General features: G+C 35.5%; 1 protein-coding gene across 7 annotated transcripts in view; it reads left to right on the plus strand.

Annotated features, from left to right (window-relative positions):
• Window positions 1–20,174, plus strand: part of XRCC4 (X-ray repair cross complementing 4) — a 381,115-nt gene that overhangs the window by 134,644 nt on the left and 226,297 nt on the right. For all 7 annotated transcript variants that reach the window (NM_001081615.2, XM_010807593.4, XM_024994578.2 and 4 more), the window contains exon 6: window positions 373–479. In NM_001081615.2, coding sequence (NP_001075084.1) covers window positions 373–479 — 107 coding nt within the window. The remainder of the gene's footprint in view (window positions 1–372; window positions 480–20,174) is intronic.

Genomic DNA, 20,174 nt, shown 5'->3' on the forward strand with positions numbered 1-20,174 from the left:
AAGACCAAATGAATTCTGCTCAAAGGCAGAACTGCTTTGAAATCAGTAAAGTACTGACCATTCTGTGACACACAGAAGATAATTTAGGAGAGTAGTATTGTGATTTGACAGATGAATAATAAATGATAATAAACTGATTCAAGAATTAATTACAGTGAGCACTAAACATTTACGTTAGGTAAAACAGACACTTGTTCTTAAGAGAGTTAACAAATGGTCTTTAAAGTGCTTTCTTAATTACATAATTTCAATATATATTTGTTTAATTACAATGTTTTTCTAAGGATATTTTCTATAAATACTTACTGGTGAATTTGATACCTGGCCAAGAATGAACCAATGATTTATAATTCCACCTTTCTCTCTTTCTAGGGAAACTCCAACATGTTCTGAAATGACTACTGACAGAGATGCAATCTATGATGAAAGTACTGATGAGGACAGTGAGATCCCATCTAATCCTTCTGTGTTAACTCCAGGTAAAGTAAATACATATATTTCTTTTGATGAATACCTCACTGGGGCTTATTTCTTATTATGGTAACAAACCGTAAAGAAAAATGTTTCGAAAATAATTTTTTCTACAAACACATTTCAGGGTTTTTACTCAAAAACCACAGCTACTTAATGTTAAAAATTAATATTCATTATAAAATGCAGCAACTCATTGGCAACAACAAAACAAACAAGCATGTCCACACATATACATACACATGTGTATGCCAAGGTACAGTGTTTCTTATTAAGCATAGATGGGTAAGTGGCAGGCAAGATATGACTGCATGATAAATATCTCCAGCTGAAAGCTGGCTGCCTTTAACATTTGAGGTCTTATCAGGCTAGAGCTACGTGAAGGAGCAGGGTGATCTAGAATGGTTTAGATTGTCCTGAGATTAAGTCCTCTCCCTATTCAGACGAGATCGGACACTTTCAGGGTGGTATGGCTATCGACTTCTCTTACGATTCAGAAAAGTGCTAGAATAGAGGGAGGTGGGTTAAGAAAAAAGATGAGAAATGGCAGTTTAAAGTACTTAAGCCTTACTTAATCGATCAGACCAGCAGCTTTTTAAACTCATGGATGATTTTTCTAGAGTTTTACAAATTGCTTTGAGGTAGGATCCCCTGAACTCATACATACAAGGTTCTGATATAAATGTTCGTTTATTTAACAAATATATTTTTGAGTGTTTATTATATACTTAGAACTTTTCTGTGCAGTAAGGGTGCAAAACACAGAAAGTTCCTCTTTCATGGAGTTTAAATTCTAGACAGGGAAACAGATAATAACAAGGTAAATAAATTTAAGTTTGTTGGGTAGTGATAAATGCTGAAGAGAAAAATAAACCAGGGAAGGATAACAAAAGATGTCAGGGAGGAAATAAGAATGAGGGTTGTGATTTTAGCTAAGGCACCAGAAAAGACCTTGGTAAAAAGGTAATAAGTCTGTCTGTGGAAAGAACATGCCATGCTGAAAAAGCAGTTGAATACAGAGGCCTTGATGTGTGAGTTTGCCTGATGTGTTCAAGCAATAGCATGGAGAGCAGTATGCATAAAGTGAAAAGATGAAGACAGGAAGAATTAGGACATGAGGGAGGCCAGATTGTGTATAAGGTCTTACAGGTCATTGTAAGGATTTCAGTTCGCACTCTGAGTGATACTGGAAACTGTTGCAGAGTTTTAAACAGTCAAGTGACATGATCTGACTTGTTTTAATAGGATTAATCTGTTGTGTTGAGAATAGGATCCTTACTATAGGAGGATCAATATGGAAGAAGATATAACAGACAGAAAGCTAGTTTAACAATGAGTGAAGGATTAGAGTGGCTTAGACCTGAGTGAAAGCAGTGAAGGTGATAAACGAAGGGAAGATTCTAGAAATGTTTAGAGGCAGCAGATTTGCTGTAAAAGTGAATTAGAAGGGAAAGACAGCAATGATGGTAAGCTTTTTGGAATGAAGTACTGAAGGCAAGCAATTGAAGGAACTACCAATTTGGGAGAGAGTGTAAGAGGAAGGTCTGCACCTCAGTTTCAGAAACATTAATTCTGAGATATTCAGCAGGGAGCTGGACATAAAAATGTGTACTTTGAGGGAGGGCTCGCTGCTGACATATAAGTAAAAATGGTATTTAGAGCTTGCTGAGATCTCAAGGGAGTTAGAGAAGACAAAAGATCAGTGGTCCAAGAATGCCATACTAACACACTTGAGTGTACAGAGGTGGGAAAGATGAGGAGACCAACAAAGTAGAATGAGGGGGCCGCAAATATTGTAGGTGTGGTATCTTGGAAGGCAAGTCAAGAAAGTATTTCAAGGAGGAGACAGTGATTAGCTGAGTTAAATGCTTCAAACTGAGCAAAGATGATAAGGATTGAGCACTGACTGCCGTATTTAGCAACACAGATGTTATTAGGGATCTTAATAAAAACATTTTCAGTGGACTGGTGGGAAATAGAAGAGAATAGGAGATTCAAAAGGAATGAGAAGAGAGAATTGGAGAACAGATAGCAAGTATGAGCAATACTTCTAACAAGTTTTACCATTAAAAAAGAGGAAAGACCCAGGTCAGTAGCTGAAGAGGAGGGTGAGATCAAGAGGGTATTTTTTTTTTTTTCTTAAATGAGAGAAATAATGTCATGTTTGAATACTGATGGGGTGAAAAAGGAGAGAGGGGGGAAAAAAGTGTCCAGGCAGTAGACAGAAGTAAGAAATCCTGGAATATTGTCTCTAAGTAGATGAGATGGGATCAAATACACAAATGGCAGGATTTAGTTAGCTGGGAGCTTGGTTGCTTCTCCCAATGATGGGAAAGAAGGTAGAATAAATGGATAAAGACAAAGAAAAGTGTCTACTTGTATTCATGGAAATATACTGGTGTTGATTAATTTAGTTGATTGATTAATTCAAATTAGATCACACAATCACACACAAATTCTCATTTTCACATGAGAGTAAAATTTCTTTTAATTTGGAGGCTGTGCTTGGTTTACATTGCTACTGCTACTGCTAAGTCACTTCAGTCGTGTCCGACTCTGTGCAGCCCCATAGACGGCAGCCCAACCAGCTACCCCGTCCCTGGGATTCTCCAGGCAAGAACACTGGAGTGGGTTGCCATTTCCTTCTCCAATGCATGAAAGTGAAAAGTGAAAGTGAAGTCGCTCGGTCGTGTCTGACTCTTAGCGACTCCATGGACTGCACCCTACCAGGCTCCTCCATCCATGGGATTTTCGGAGGAGCCTGGTAGGGTGCAGTCCATTAGTGGCCCATTTAAAATGAAATCTCTTTTTTAATAATAATCAAATGTAATTGAAAGTTCACAAGGAAAGGGAATACTCTTTCCATTTGAACATTCTGAACTTCTATTAAACACAATGGCCTTTGATTTTGTTCCCTATTCAGAGTGTCTCACAAACCTTTGATGTAGATGAAAATTATTTTTGAAGAGAAAATATATGGTTAAATATGGGTATATGAGAATAGGGTCCTTTATGTGTTCAGTCTCTTTTAAGTAAAGCTTTAAGCTATAATTATACTATTTTAAATTTGGCAAAATTTCTCCTCTTCAAAAATGTTTAGATCATTGAATATTTTTTATATATTTTACATTATTTTTTCTTTAACTCATATCTAGTTCACTACATATTTGACCATGGGTCTCTGATTCTCTCTCTCTCTCTCTTTTTTTTTTTTTTGCATTTAACTTGCTTTTGACAAGTTTTAATTAAGAGCATTTTTATTAGAAATTTTAACTGTTCTTTTCTCTCTGCGTCTTTAAGAAGTATTCATGAAACTAAAGTTTGCTTTAAAGAAAAGTGAATCTTAGATAGAAAGTGCTTGATATGTCATTAAGCACTGGACTAAACAGATATGAGGAGAAGCATTTTATATGTTAAACAATAAAATGAGCCTCATAATATACCGGATTTCCATAAACTATTCTTCTTTGGTGACAAAATATATTCTTAGTCCATGGGATTTTCTCTTATCTAGCTTAGTCCTTTGGCTTTTTATATATTATTATTGAGTATTTGGGGAGAGCAGTGAGAATTTCTTCCTTAACTTATTCTGCCATTTTGACAATAACTTCTTAGAGTATAAGTAAATACATGAATTTATTTTAGATATTGCAGGTTCATGTATGCTTTATATACTATAAGAACAAGAGGAAAACAAATGAATGGAATTTAATACATTTATCTTTCAGAAAACCATTTCTTTCAATGGCTAAATGTGTAACTTGATAATAATTTTTATTATGTAAATATATTTTCATCATTAATTATTAAAATCACCAAATTGCCTCATGAGTTGTTTACATTATTACCTCATTCCTACAGAGGTTTAGTGAGACCAGGATCATTTAGTGATTCCATAACATTCATTCAAGTAAAATATTTCTTTATGTGTATACCCAGAAGTAGGGTAGGAGTGTCATAGTTTGTAAGAAACTAATAGGTAACCTCATGCGAAGAGTTGACTCATTGGAAAAGACTCTGATGCTGGGAGGGATTGGGGGCAGGAGGGGAAGGGGACGACAGAGGATGAGATGGCTGGATGGCATCACTGACTCAATGGACGTGAGTCTGAGTGAACTCCGGGAGTTGGTGATGGACAGGGAGGCCTGGCGTGCTGCGATTCATGGGGTCGCAAAGAATTGGACAGGACTGAGCGACTGAACTGAACTGAACTGAATAGGTAACATTTTTATGAATAAGCAATCTGTTTTATTACTTTTTTCCTCCAACATTTTTAAACTTTCCTCATTGTTAGGATTGTTGAGGAAATAACTAGTGACAAGTAGTCCAATCTAATAAATGACATCATGTTCATATGTACTATACCACATTTAAAGGTTTACGAAAAGTCTTTAAAGCGTTCTGAACAGTTTATTAACTAACAGGAGATCTCTGAAGTATTCTGAAATTGGAACATCACAGTTGATACCACCCCGTGACTACATTTTATATTTTTCTGTAGTAAAATTTGCTTTCTCTATGTTTTAATTTCCAAAATTTCTAGAGAGCAGTGGTTTTATAAACTTTATTATTTCCTACACTGTGACTGCATACTAAGTCCTAGGGTTTGTAGGTATTGCACTTTATTTCAGATTAAGATTATGATAGATAAGCTAGGTGCTGTGTTCGCTATTTATAACTCGGTTCTCGGATTACAAAGGAGGATAGGTCATTTCACTCTCTTCTAGTGGGTATTAGTTCCTTGTGGCATTAAGACTCCTGGGTAGTCTGGATTTTTCCTACCTCCAGGATTGTTTCTGTTTTTTAATTCAGTGGAAACCTACTGGGTTATTATAGGTATCATTAAACGATCTTCTGTACAGGAAACCCTCTTTCTTTAGTTACCATTCAAGGTAACACCTGATGTCCATTGCTGTGGAGAAACTTCAAGTTGAATTATGTGCAGTGAATAACAGAATCTCACCAAAATATCCAGTGATATAAGCATAATTGATATAGCATCTTAGTAACAAAACATTACTAAGCAACAGTTTATCCAAGTAGCTTTTCAATTGCCCCAACAATATCTGATCTAACCTAAGAAATAACTTAGGATTATGCAGATTTTTATAGTTTCCTAATCATTTTATACTATATTAAAAGTAGAATTATGTGAAAACAGTTTTTAAATATATATGAATGTTCTAAGAATTTTAAAAATTATCATAAAGCATTTATTAGTCTTAACATAATTCAAATTGTGTGTGAATATTTAGTGGAAAAAATTAGATTTATTTTATAGAAATAGGATCTTTATGTGAAGTATTTGGAAAACATGGTTAACTGTGTCCTACTTAGCCACCACAAGGGGAATTATTTTAATGTCTCATTAATTATGTTTAATATAATTTAAAACTTACTTTAATGGATAGTCAATATTTTTTAATTATAATTATTTCTAATAAAAATTAACAAATTTCTTACATTTAGAGAATAGTTAAATCAACCTTCCTAAAAGTACAAATAAGAAATATACTTATTCTAGAATGTTTTTGCTTGCTACACTTTGTATTAAAGGTCCACAACCACGAAAATCAGCTTTCTTACCACTTTCTCCATAATTATTAGCCTGAAATTTAGCACATTAGTTTAATTAGTCTTCGTTCGTATCCAACAGGAAGGTCCCTGTATAACTGCTATCAGTAATTCAGGCTTTTGCTTAGTTGGTGGGCTTCCTGAAAGGAAGTGTGATTATAGAATGGCCCTTTTTGAAAATAAATGAATGGCTGTGTCAAACAGTTGATGAATACTGATATAGTAGCTTTTAAAAATAGAACAGAATCCAAAATTTCCAACTATCAAAGAGCTCGTTGCTTTGAACACTGAATGTCCACTCACAGAAGGGATAACATGTCCTGCCAAAGAGATTACTCAGAATTCAGCTTTAGAATCATAGATTATGTCCTTAATATTCTCCAGCTTGTTTATCATAGACTCATTTGTTTCTAAACTCTAAATAAAAAGCTTGATTTAGAATAACCTATCACAAAACTGGAAAATCAATTTGAGTAAATTTCCTAGCAATCATGGGCTCTTATTCATAAACTACCTTGTGGAAGAATGATGACATAATTTGAGGAATCTAGATCTAATATAGTTATAGATCTTCTATTATTAATACAAGCCCGTCATTTTTCAGAAGAGACAGAAGCCTAGGAAGGTTGAGTACATTACTGTTGGTCACACAGGAGAAAATAATGAGAAAGTGTTTGCCCTCTGTAATGATTGATTGCCTACCTTTGCACATTTCTTTTTGAGCTATTATAAAAACCCTGGGGAATGTGCTAGCGCTAAGGAAGTTGTCACCGATGCAATACAATAATGATAACATGTTTTTCTTCTAAAGAGAAGAGAAATCCTAAAGAGAAAAGAAAGCATAAGTTTTCCATAGAGATAGTCAGTATTATTAAATAAGGAAGGCTTTATGACCTAAACCTTTTGGAGAAAATTCCAGAATGTACATATTTCTATTGAGGTCATCCTTTGTGTATATTTTTTTAATTGAGATACAGTTGACATGTGACCTTGTGCAATGTGTAGATTTGGTACATTTATAATTACAATGTGACTACCACTGAAGCGTTAGCTAACACCTCTATCACATGACATATCTAAATATCATTTCTTTTTTCTGGTAAGAACTATTAAAGATCTAGTCCCATCGAAACTTTGAAGTTTTTAATTCAGTATTATTGACTCTAATTATTATGCAATGCATTCGATCTGCAAGACTTACTGATCTCCTAGTTGTAAGTTTGTAATCTCAAGTAGTATTTCTCCGATTTCCAACCCCTGTCCCCTAGTAGCTGTCATTCTACTCTGTTTTTATGAGTTTGGGTGTTTTAAGTCCACATATAGGTGCAGTTATACAGTGTTTGTCTTTTTCTGTCTGACTAACCTCACTCCCTGTGTATTTTAATTGCTTTAGACTTTGACTTAGTATATTATTTATTTGAGAACTCTCAAATGTATCAAAGGTTTTTAGCAAATCTATGATAACTTCTCTGTATCCCACTATTAAAATGTAACTTTGGTATAACTTCCTAGTGATAGCTTATGGTGAAGGGTGTCAGATTCGTGATCTCTGAAAGAAAGAATTTCACTTTGGGACCAAAGACATAGCTTCAGTCACTTGGAGCTTCGTGTGGCATTTTTATTAATGGAAAGGGATGGAGAAAGCTTCTGACATGGACATCGGAGGGGTATAGAGAGCCCCACCTGCTAGTCTTATCAAGTCCTTATGTACTTTTTCAATTAGTTACTGATGATAGAAAGGTCTTACCAGACCCACTCCCACAACATACATATCCTTGAGCAAGGTGAGTTGTTTTTTTGTGTGTGTAATCATTAGCTCTGGGATTAAAGAAACTTCAGTTCAGTTCAGATCAATTGCCCAGTCATGCCCAACTCTTTGCGACCCCATGGACTATAGCACGCCAGGCCTCCCTGTCCATCACCAACTCCGGAGTCCACCCAAACCCATTCCATTGAGTTGGTCATGCCATCCAACCATTTCATCCTGTGTCAACCCTTTCTCCTCCTGCCCTCAATCTTTCCCAGCATCAGGGTCTTTTCCAATGAGTCAGCTCTTCGCATGAGGTGGCCAAAGTACTGGAGTTTCAGCTTCAACATCAGTCCTTCCAAGGAACACCCAGGACTGATCTCCCTTAGGATGGACTAGTTGGATTTCCTTGCAGTCCAAGGGACTCTCAAGAGTCTTCTCCAACACCACAGTTCAAAAGCATCAATCCTTGGGGGCTCAGCTTTCTTTATAGTCCAACTCTTACATCCATACATGACTACTGGAAAAACATGGCCTTGACTAGATGGACCTTTGTTAGCAAAGTGACATCTCTGCTTTTTCATATGCTGTCTAGGTTGCTCATAACTTTCCTTCCAAGGAGTAAGTGTCTTTTAATTTCATGGCTACAATCACCATCTGCAATGATTTTGGAGCCCCCCAAAAATAAAATCTGCCACTGTTTACACTGTTTCTCTGTCTATTTGCCATGAAATGATGGGATCGGATGCCATGATCTAAGTTTTCTGAATGTTGAGCTTGAAGCCAACTTTTTCATTCTCTTTCACTTTCATCAAGAGGCTCTTTAGTTCTTCTTCACTTTCTGCCAGAAGGGTGGTATCATCTGCATATCTGGGTTATTGATTTTTCTCCCAGCAGTCGTGATTCCAGCTTGTGCTTCATCCAGCCCAGTGTTTCTCATGATGTACTGTGCATATAAGTTAAATAAGCAGGGTGACAATATACAGCCTTGACGTACTCCTTTTCCTATTTGGAACCAGTCAGTTGTTCCATGTCCAATTCTAACTGTTGCTTCCTGACCTGCATATAGGTTTCTCAAGAGGCAAGTCAGGTGGTCTGGTATTCCCATCTCTTTCAGAAATTCACACAGTTTGTTGTGATCCACACAGTTAAAGACTTTGGCATAGTCAATAATGTAGAAATAGATGTTTTTCTGGAACTCTCGCTTTTTTGATGATCCAGCGGATGTTGGCAATTTGATTTCTGGTTCCTCTGCCTTTTCTAAAACCAGCTTGAACATCTGGAAGTTCACGGTTCATGTATCGTTGAAGCCTGGCCTGGAGAATTTTGAGCATTACTTTACTAGCGTGTGAGATGAGTGCAATGTGCAGTAGTTTGAGCATTCTTTGGCATTGCCTTTCTTTGGGATTGGAATGGAAACTGACCTTTTCCAGTCCTGTGGCCACTGCTGAGTTTTCCAAATTTGCTGGCATATTCAGTGCGGCACTTTCACAGCATCGTCTTTTAGGATTTGAAATAGCCCAACTGGAATTCCATCACCTCCACTAGCTTTGTTCGTAGTGATGCTTCCTAAGGCCCACCTGACTTCACATTCCAGGATGTCTGGCTCTAGGACCTCTAGGTGAGTGATCACACCATCTTGATTATCTCGGTTGTAAAGATCTTTTTTGTATAGTTTTTCTGTGTATTCTTGCCACCTCTTCTTAATATCTTCTGCTTCTATCAGGCCCATACCATTTCTGTCCAATTTTATTGTGCCCGTCTTTGCATGAAATGTTCCCTTGGTATCTCTAATTTTCTTGAAGAGATATCTAGTCTTTCCCATTCTATTGTTTTCCTCTATTACTTTGCACTGATACCGAGGAAGGCTTTCTTATCTCTCCTTGCTATTCTTTGGAACTCTGCATTCAAATGGTATAGTTTTCCTATTCTCCTTTGCTTTTCACTTCTTTTCTTTCACAGCTATTTGTAAGGGATCCTCAGACAGCCATTTTGCTTTTTTGCATTTCTTCTTCTTGGGAATGGTCTTGCTCCCTGTCTCCTGTACAATGTCATGAACCTCCATCCATAGTTCATCAGGCACTCTGTCTATCAGATCTAGTCCCTTAAATCTATTTCTCACTTCCACTATATAATATTAAGGGATTTGATTTAGGTCATACCTGAATAGTCTAGTGGTTTTCCCTATTATCTTCAATTTAAGTCTGAATTTGGCATATTGTCCGTGATCTGAGCCACAGTCATCTTCCAGTCTTGTTTTTGCTGACTGTAGACAGCCTCTCTGTCTTTGGCTGCAAAGGAAAAAAAAATATAATCAATCTAATTTCGGTGTTAGCCATCTGGTGATGTCCATGTTTAGCATCTTGTGTTGTTGGAAGAGGGTGTTTGCTATGCCCAGTGCCTTCTCTTGACAACCCTGTTAGCCTTTTCCCTGCTTCATTCTGTACTCTAAGGCCAAATTTGCCTGTTACTCCATGTGTTTCTTGACTTCCTACTTTTACATTCCAGCCCCATATAATGAAAAGGACATCTTTTTTCAGTGTTAATATTAGAAGGTCTTGTAGGTCTTCATAGAACCATTCAAATTCAGCTTCTTCAGCATTACCGGTCAGACATAGACTTATATTACCGTGATATTGAATGGTTTGCCTTGGAGACGAACAGAGATCATTCTGACTAAGAAAGTTAGTCTTAGGCAAAATAGATTGTTGCCATAACAACTCAGAGCTTAAAAAAAAAACATCTTATGTGACTAAGACAAAGAAATATAGAAAATAAAAGTTGTTCCTTTCTCCTCCTAGAGGGACCCAGATTCCCTATCAACCTAGCTAAGAATTAACTCTCTCATTTGGTAACTATTTCTACATCTTTATATGTTCTTGAAGAGATAAAAATAAATTCTGTTAAGAATATTTGTCTCTGGCTGTGGGTGAATGAGAAGGTTGGCACATTCTCTCCTCCAAAAGTAACTGCAGATCTAAAATTGCCAAAAAGGAGATAAATACATTCTTCATTGCTCTTGAAATCAGCAAAAAGCAAACAGCAATAAGAGAAGTGCCTGAGTGTGTGCTAAGTTGCTTCAGTTGTGTCCCACCCTGTGCGACCCAATGGAGTGTAGCCCACGGCTCCTCTGTCAATGGGATTCTCCAGGCAAGAATACTGGAGTGGGTTGCCATGATGTCCTCCAGGGGACCTTCCCAACTCAGGCATGGAATCCTGGACCAAATAGGACTCACTTAATTATCAGTGAAGGGTGATCCTCACATCCAGTAGTATTGTTGGTGACAGTAATGCTCTTGGCAACAGTTGCTAAGTGCGTTGGGCCAATGTTGTAAATAAACTGAGGTTAGATTGCTGTGTGGCTACATTTATACCATTTTTCTCCAAGCATCTAGAAATAGGATTTTACTGACTATGGCAACTTGAAATAAGTAGTCATCTACATGATGCTTCAGTGGGTAATATATATATGAGAAAAAGGTACATGGTAACTTATTTAACTTAAACAAGTTTTTTCTTTCCTGTGTAACTTCTCAAAGTCTTGAATATGTTAATATTCATAACGATGAATCCAAGAAAGTATTGAAAGACACATCTCAAGTTTATAAGACCTTGAGAACTTTTAAAATGGGTTTTATTATTCTGTGACACCCAAGTAAGAAACCCTGCTTTGTATGATTTGATTCATATATGAATTAGGTGAGAACAGGGGAAGTATCTAAAGAAAATAAATATTTCCCATATTTCTGTATGTCTCAGTTTTAAGGGGACATGTACTGAATGTGGACGGAGGAGCATGTAAATAAGGTTATAATCTCAAAAGGTAGCATAACCCATGAGAATATATTAAACCTCAGAACATGCAGTGACTTGTACTAGTTCTGAGAATGGTTTAAAAATGATATCTTACTGTTGTGGTGGTAAGAAATCTGATCTGAGAATGGACTCTAGGACAAGTGTTGGTTGATATAGTTAATGTTAATTGGTGACAGAAACTCTACATAAATTCTTTTCAACTTGGTCTGTTCAATCCAGTGAGATCTTAACCTCTGGTTCTTTTTTTCTTTTTTAGTCATTTCATTAATTTATTTACTTTTGGCTGTATTGGCTTTTCACTGCTGCGTGAGCTTTTCTCTAGTTACGGAAAGCAAGGGCCGCTCTCTAGTTGTAATGCACAGGCTTCTCATGACGGCTTCTCTTGTTGCAGAGCACAAGCTCTAGCAGACTTTAGTAGTTGCAGCATGTGGTCTCAGTATTTGCAGCTCCCAGGCTCTAGAGCCCAGGCTCAGCAGTTGTGGTACATGGGCTTAGCTGTCACACAGCATGTGGGATCTTCCTGGATCAGAGATCCACCCCATATCTGCTGCATTGGCAGTCAGATTCTTTATTACTGAGCCAACAGGGAAACCTTTAACTTCTGATTCTTAAATAATGTTTAGTGGGGGGATCTTTGAGCCCTTTGGAATTATAATTGGATAATAATTATCCAATTTTTTCATGTCCATCAAGTCGGTGATGTCATCCAACCACCTTAATCTCTGGCATCCCCTTCTCCTCCTGCCTTCAATCTTTCCCAGCATCAGGTCTTTTCCAGTGAGTCAGTTCTTTGCATCAGGTGGCCAAAGTGTTGGAGTTTCAGCTTTAGCATCAGTCCTTCCAATGAATATTCAGGACTGGTTTCCTTTAGGATTGACTGGTTTGATCTCCTTGCAGTCCAAGGACTTTCAAGAGTCTTCTCAAGCACCACAATGCAAAGGCATCAATTCTTTGGTGCTAAGCCTTCTTTATGGTACAACTCTCACATCTGTACATGACTGCTGGAAAAACCATAGCTTTGACTATATGGACCTGTGACCGTAAGCAAAGTGATGTCTCTGCATTTTAGTATGCTGTCTAGGTTTGTCATAGCTTTCCTTCCAAAAAAGAAAGGGTCTTTTAATTTCATGGCTCCAGTCATCATCCACATTGATTTTGGACCAAGAAAATAAAATCTGCCACTGCTTCCACTTTTTCCCCTTCTATTTGCCATGAAGTGATGAGACTAGATGCCATGATCTTAGTTTTTTTAATGTTGAATTTTAAGCCAGCTTTTTTACTCTGGTTTTCTACATTATATCTTTATTTTACACACTTAAGATCTATTTGATCTTAAAGTTTAGAAAAGTTCCATCTGAGAGTAATTCTGTGGTTCTAGAATATATTTATATTATTGTGAAAAAAAATCAGATTTTACTACCAAGTCATGAAACCTTTAGGTGGGTATAGATGATTGTAGGTGTAACTGAGTATTGCAACACCTAATAAATGCAGAAGACGTTGTACTGTTTGTGGGTTTTTTTGTTTTGTTTTGTTTTAGATTCATTGTAGTAAAACAAATTTCAGAAATCTGTATTACTATATTTATAAATTTGACTGAGAAAAATGAAGCTAAACATTTTCACTGTCACTTTAAAACTGCAAACCATGACCCTGTTGAGACAAAGCGTGTAATGCATCAACAATCTCTAAATCAGCTGAATGTCTATACTGTAATGTGTAGGATTCTCATCTCTCCGTGACTGTGACAGGGATCACCACCAGAAACAGCACATCTGGTTCCTTTAGTCATTTCATCAATATCACCTATAAGCCATACTTAAGATCAAAAGGATAGAGAAGGTTACCAGTGATGAGGTTCTGGAATGTAGCCAGCCCACCAGCATTGACAATGTTGCTTGCTGCAACTTAACTCTGAGGGCCTGGGTATGTGTGAAAGATGGATATCAGCAGGCTTGCTAAGTAGTCTGAATGCATGACATGGTCACAGAGAACAGTTACAAGGAGGGTGGGCAAAAGAAAGACTTGAAGTGAGACCCTAAGTGTCAAATCCAAGCCTTGTAAAACTTGGGAATGCTGAAAAATAGTAGCTGCAAACATATACATATCAACACTCAGGATTTTGTGGAGAGGGTGGAAGGGTTATAATTTGGGGAAATGAAAGAATAAAAAGAAAAGTTAGGGTACGTTCAAGCACAATGACTAGGTATGCTAACAACCTTCTTTCTTTCGATTTTAAATGGCATAACTTGGACTAAATCAGAGGTTGTGAATTGTTAATTCTTGCTAAGATCTATGTCACATACTTTGTTTTTCCTCAGTGACATCAGTGTTTCAAGTAATAAATTTGAATGTATTTAAACAGGGCATAGGTTTTCTTATTTTCTGTACTCCTCAATACTTCTCTTAGGTCTGGATTACTTCATTCATTGATATCACTTGTGTAATTTCTGGAAATATTTTAATGTGTGACCCCCTGGAAGTTGATGATTGTATTGACAATGAAGATGATCACAATAGTTCTTCTAGCTCTACTCCTATGATGTCGTTAATACTGTTACTATTACTACTGTTACCACCACTACTACGATCACTGCCATTACTACTTCTACTTTTTCTATTACTATTATTGTTCTGTATGGTTCCACTACCATCACTACTAGGAGAATCATCACAACATCCACAACTACTACAGACCCATACTCATGGCACTTACAAGTGGGTACCAGAGTCTATTCTAGGTTTCTTAGATGTATTGTTTCATTTACACCTAATAACAATCCTACAAAGTTTGTACTATGACTATCACCAGTTTAATCTTAGTTCTCCCATCTTATCACCATAAGCTGGGAGAACTGAAGCACAGAAAGATTAGAGAACTTGCCCAGTGTAACAAGGCTAATAAATTATGGAGCTGAGATTCTGACATCTCTGAGAACCCTTCCTGCTGTAAAGTTATTTGTATTCAATAAATAGAACACTCTAACTTATTAAAATCTTAGAGTATGATTTTATATTTTTCAATTCAAGTATATTTTGATGCCTTCATTTTTATAAAATAAGGCTCCTAAAAAAGGAAGCATGGAATATTTGGCCTCGTTCTTACTTAATAGAATGGGCACAAATTCTTCTAGGAAAGCTACAGCCTGGTGACATTAATGCACCATTAAGATGAATGGGAATGTTCATGTGTCTGTTGAAAGCCCATAATTTAATGGCAAAGCAAATAAGGCAGGAGATGGTGATTTGTACTCAGTACTTGATTAAAAGGCTCAGGTAAAGAAGTGCTTAATAAATATTAAATAATACTATGAAATGTCCATATAGACATTAAAAATACAGATTTGTAGGTTTAATTATAGTTTTAAATATAGACTTATTCTGTATGCTACTCATATGTTATTTTATGGATATAAATTAAGAATTATTTTATCTTTCTGGTGAATTGACTTTTTCTTAGCATTATGAAATATCTCTCCTATGTCTAGTAATGCTTTTTTCCTTAAAGTTATATCTGTCTGATACTAGTACAGCTCTTTGTTTTCTATGTATTTCAACAAAATATTACAGCTTCTTTGGTGCAGAAAAACAGAGACCAGCTTGGTTTGCAGAGAATTTGTAAAATGTAAATTAACACCTTAACTGAATCCCACTAAAAGATAATTAAAATCAACAAAAACGACTCCAGCATTTAAACACTATACTTCATCCTTTCCATGTCTCTTGGTATAATGCTCCACCTTTTATTGTTGGAGGTGGGTTTTATGGTATTGTGAGCTGGACTTGAGATACGATGCTTTGACATGTACTGCAATACTCTTAGGCATTATGGTGGCAAATATTGTGATGACTACAAGATGCATTAACTAAGATTATACATGTCAGGTTGAACTCTTTCTTCAATATATCACCTTGGTGACTCCAAGGTTATTAAAACTGCTGAGACCAGGAGTGTTAACAGTTGGTGATAGGGTTTCAGGGATAATTCTGTTATTGTTGACTGAAAAGATCAATGATGGATTCTTCAGAATGCTTTGCTTTGAATGCATTTCTGATGATTTTTCTTTGGGAAAAAATGGTTAAAATTGAGTACTAACAAGATTAATTTGAATTAGAGAAGTATCTTCTGACAAATAATCTTCATTCTATCAAAACTATTCTAGCAGGAAATATTAACATATTTTTTGCTGAAAATGAGTTTTGTGGCCAAATGAGTTGGGAAAACACCAAGTTAATAAAAATTAAACCTGTTTCTTTACTTCTAAATTGTTCAATCTTTAATATGGTAATTAGTATGCATTTTTGAATACAGCATGCACTATTCCACAGATCAACATTTGCATTGTTAGAAAGTTAATTTATTTCCAACAGAACGTGAGGTTATTAAAAATTAAAGTGTGCAACAATATTTGGTATACTTTTTAATTTGCATTCCTATATTGAAATTAACTTCATTGATATTAGATTAAGTTTTTAATAAACAGTGTTTACTGAAATAGAGGCTCTGTGTGTTTATTTACTTTTATTGATTATCCTTTTTTCATAGATACATTTGTAGCATACTTGATATGGAAGTACAAAATTATGAAGTTAGGTAACACAACATTTTAAAATAAAAAAGTTTAATGGTATTAATTTTTGAGAGTTTAAAAAATGTTAAATAGGTTTTGTGTGCCTGACAAAAGCACTTGCAACATTCTTTAATAAAAACGACTAATTTCAAAGGCTAATTAATATGACTTCTTTTTGAAAACTCTGAAGGCTTCTTTTCATGATTTTTCAATTGCAGATCAAGCCTTCACAGGAGCTCTTTTTCTGCTATATTTATGGTATACCTTTCCAAAATGAAATAAAATTAGACTTCACTACTATTAGAGTCAGAATTCTCATGAATAGTATCTTTAAAACATGGTGTGTGCAAAGTATTTTATACTTGCTGTAATTTCCATTACAAAGGACATCAGCAATAATGAATCATTTCTTTAAAAAATTTAGTTGCTTCTAAGTGACAATCTTTCATTCACATTATATTTTTAAACTGAAAGATAAACTAAACAAACAAAAAAATAGTGTCTGATAGTTAAATGGAGAACCTCCCATAGTCATGCTGTCAGCCAGAAAGCCTTTATTTTCAAAGCCAGTTTCTTATAGCTCATGTTACAAAGGGTGTGATTGGCAGCTCAGTCACTTGGTAACTCAGAATAGGGAGTGTTGCTTTAAAAACAAGATGAAGGTGCTGCCACTTGATTAGCATCTTTGTATTTGTTGAACATTCACTTCGTGCTTGTTTAGGACCAGAGAATTGAAAACCAAAAAATAAACACTTTAAGAACTATTCTGTGTGGCTCACTTAGAAGACAATTTTGACATTTCTTGAATCAACAGTTCTTTGTGATTGTGAAGAGGAAAAGTCAGCCTCTTATAAGAATTCCTTTTTGCCTAGGTTACTTGTGTATTGTTCTATTTGCTTGTTTAAATATCATATAAATTGTAACAATTCATATGTTTTAATGGTACCTCATCCTAGTGCTACTTCTTTATTTGAATGTCAGCGTCATGAAACTAAAACACATGTTCATAAGAAGCTTAGCCTATTTTAATGGAAAAGATTTAGATGGTGAGCTGAGAGCTCATATCTAATCTTCCTTTTATTATTGTGGATAAGGGTAGGTGTCCCTTACCTCTAAGCCTGGCAAGGATTCTGAAAGCCATGTATCAATAATATATATGAAAATGTACTCTGTAGAGTACATAGACAGTAGTATTCTTATCAACGTTACTCTTTGATTTAGGAATGTACGTATGCCAAAGAACTTTTTTAGACACATCTTTCTTTGTTTCCCATACTCTTTGTTCTGTGTTCTAAGAGGTAGTAAATTCAGTGTTATTCCTGCATCACCTAGCACAGGGCATTGCTCACAATAGGATTTTAACATTTGTTTATAAAGTGAATGGATCCTTTACCATATAATTGAATGTAGTTGACATGAACACAGTAAATGCAGTTTACATTGGATTATATTTTTAATTCATTTTACCTGTCATGTTTTTAAACATCATTAGTAAAATTGGACAGATTTGGTCTTTTATTGTCATTACCTGGCATAACATCAGGACTGCCTCACAGTTTATTTTAGCATCGTAATATTGTTAAACAAAGCCCAGCAGTTATGACTTTTATTTGGCGCAATTTCCTACCTATTTCAGAAGGATAAAGTATGGTTTATTCAGTTGTTTTTCTCTAAGCTTCATAACACTTATTTAAACATTGTGTTATATCCAAATTAGCCTAAAAGACTCCATTCATTCTCTGTTCTTTGGCTGGTGTGCCACTTACTCACAGATTCATTGACTATGATTGATTATAAACTGCCTGTGAGACCCACTTACATGGATTCGTCATTTGTTAGAGTTTAAATGAGTCACAATTCCCTCTGCTGTTGGACTTTACAACGTGTAATAAGGTGTTTTTAATGGCTTTCCGTACAAAATACACTTCTTTCATCTGCAGGTTCAGCTTGGTTTAAACCTCTTTTCTTGAGACCATCAACCCAAAGAAGATTTTTATTCTTGATTATTCATTTCTTTCCATGAAATATTTTCTTTCTTAAAATATTTTAAAAGCCAGAGTACAAACTGATTATGCTTCCGTAAAATATTTTCACAGAAAAGTTGCAATATTCTACATTAGTGTTTTCATCAAAATCACCTTTTACATTTTCTGCATTTCTGATCAATTTTAAAATGTTTGACAAATGCGACCAACTTAATTAGTTGTCTACTTGCCTGATCTTGAGCTTCTAAAGAAAAGGGACGATACCATAGTTTACTCTTGCTTCCCAACAGCAGTACAGTGCTTTTTACCTAAGGAGTAGCCAACATTTTTTGTCACACTGAATTGTCCTAATATTTCTATAAAAAGTCTATTGAAAATCTTGCTAGGAAGAGCCGCACAGAGGTTTTTAGTAGAACTATTGCCTCAAACCGAAGAACCAAATAGTAGCCAAGCTGTCATGTTTCTTAAGTGGCTGGGCGAGAGACTAGGCATAAGAGCATTAGGACTTTGATCTGAAAGTGCTCATGCAGTTTGAGGCTGAATATGTGGAGTTTTGTCCAAATTCATAGATAACCTCTTATTCCCCTTTCATCCTAATACCTAAATTAGGATGCCTGTGATTACTGTAGTCAAATCCTACTGAAGACCAAGGTCAATGAAGCTGGTAAGTTTCTGGCCAAAAGAGTAATGGGAAAGTGAACTAACATTGATTTTATGCTGCTCTGTTGGGATGCCATACTAGGTGCTTTACATAATTTATCTCATTTTATCTTGCCCTCAATCAATATCAGGCCTTAGAGCTCTCAATTCAAGAGAGGTTAAGTCATTTGTCCAAGGTCACTCACTTAGTATGATAAACAGCCAAAATTTGAACTCACTTGTGGCTGACAACTCAACCCATTATTCAGGCTCTTTTATTATTAATTAATAGCTAGATTTGGTTGTTAAATCTTAATTTCTATGCGTGAGTTGATAAGATTTAATATAAAGAATATTAAAAAACTATTTTGACATTTATTATACTAGAAAATAAATAGTTATTGAGACATTATTTATTATTTACTTGGATGCATAGAAAGAATAAATCTGTAAAGAACCCTTTATATAAGTCCAGGGTAAATGTAAATCTTGTTAAATCTTTAACTTTGACTTGGATACCCATGTGTTCTGTGTCTGTCTGTGCAACAGGCAAATGGAAGTATCCAACTAGTTCTGATTTTCTCTGGATGTGAGTCCAGAGAAAGAATAAATGCCTCTTTTACTTTTCTTATCCTTTACCACTATTGCTGTTGTTAATAATTGACTAAAGGCCTTCTTTGGTATCCGTGGGGGATAGTTTCTAGGAACCCTGTGGATGCCAAAATCCCAAGGATGCTCAAGTCTTTTCTATAAAATGACATAATATTTACATATAACCTATGCATACCCTTCCAAATATTATAAATTGTCTCTGGATTACTTATGTTATACAATACAGTGTAAATCCTATATAGTTTCCGGGGTGTAGAAAATAAGTTTTGCTTTTTGGAACTTTCTGAAATTGTTTTTCCAAATATTTTAATCTGAAGTTGGTTGAATCTGTGGGGCTAACTGTATGTTAACTTTTGAAGCATTAATTTAGTATAATATTATTAATAGTTGATTTTTTCTTACTTCGACGCATTAGGAGCAACTCATTTATTCCCAGAAAGGGACAGAACTCTCTTGAATTTATATATTGTCCAGAAATGTTTATTTCCTATAACTTCTGTTTCAGAAAGTTTTAGTTACCAATAGTAATTATCAAGTGATTTATATCACGATTATTTACAGCACTGTGGAAGCCTAAGATTCCACTGTAGTTCTACCAGGACCTTAGTTCTCTGATCGAAGCATTTTTTGCTAACCTCTTGCTTCTCGTTTTTCTCATCTATAAAATTTAAGGAGAAAATTAGATAATCTCTGAAGTTCAACCAGCTCTAAATTTACAATTCTCCAATGCATTTAAAGTTTACTGTTTCTTCCGTAATG

The sequence above is a fragment of the Bos taurus genome, chromosome 7 (genome assembly GCF_002263795.3).
Source record: "Bos taurus isolate L1 Dominette 01449 registration number 42190680 breed Hereford chromosome 7, ARS-UCD2.0, whole genome shotgun sequence".
Taxonomy (NCBI): domain Eukaryota; kingdom Metazoa; phylum Chordata; class Mammalia; order Artiodactyla; family Bovidae; genus Bos; species Bos taurus.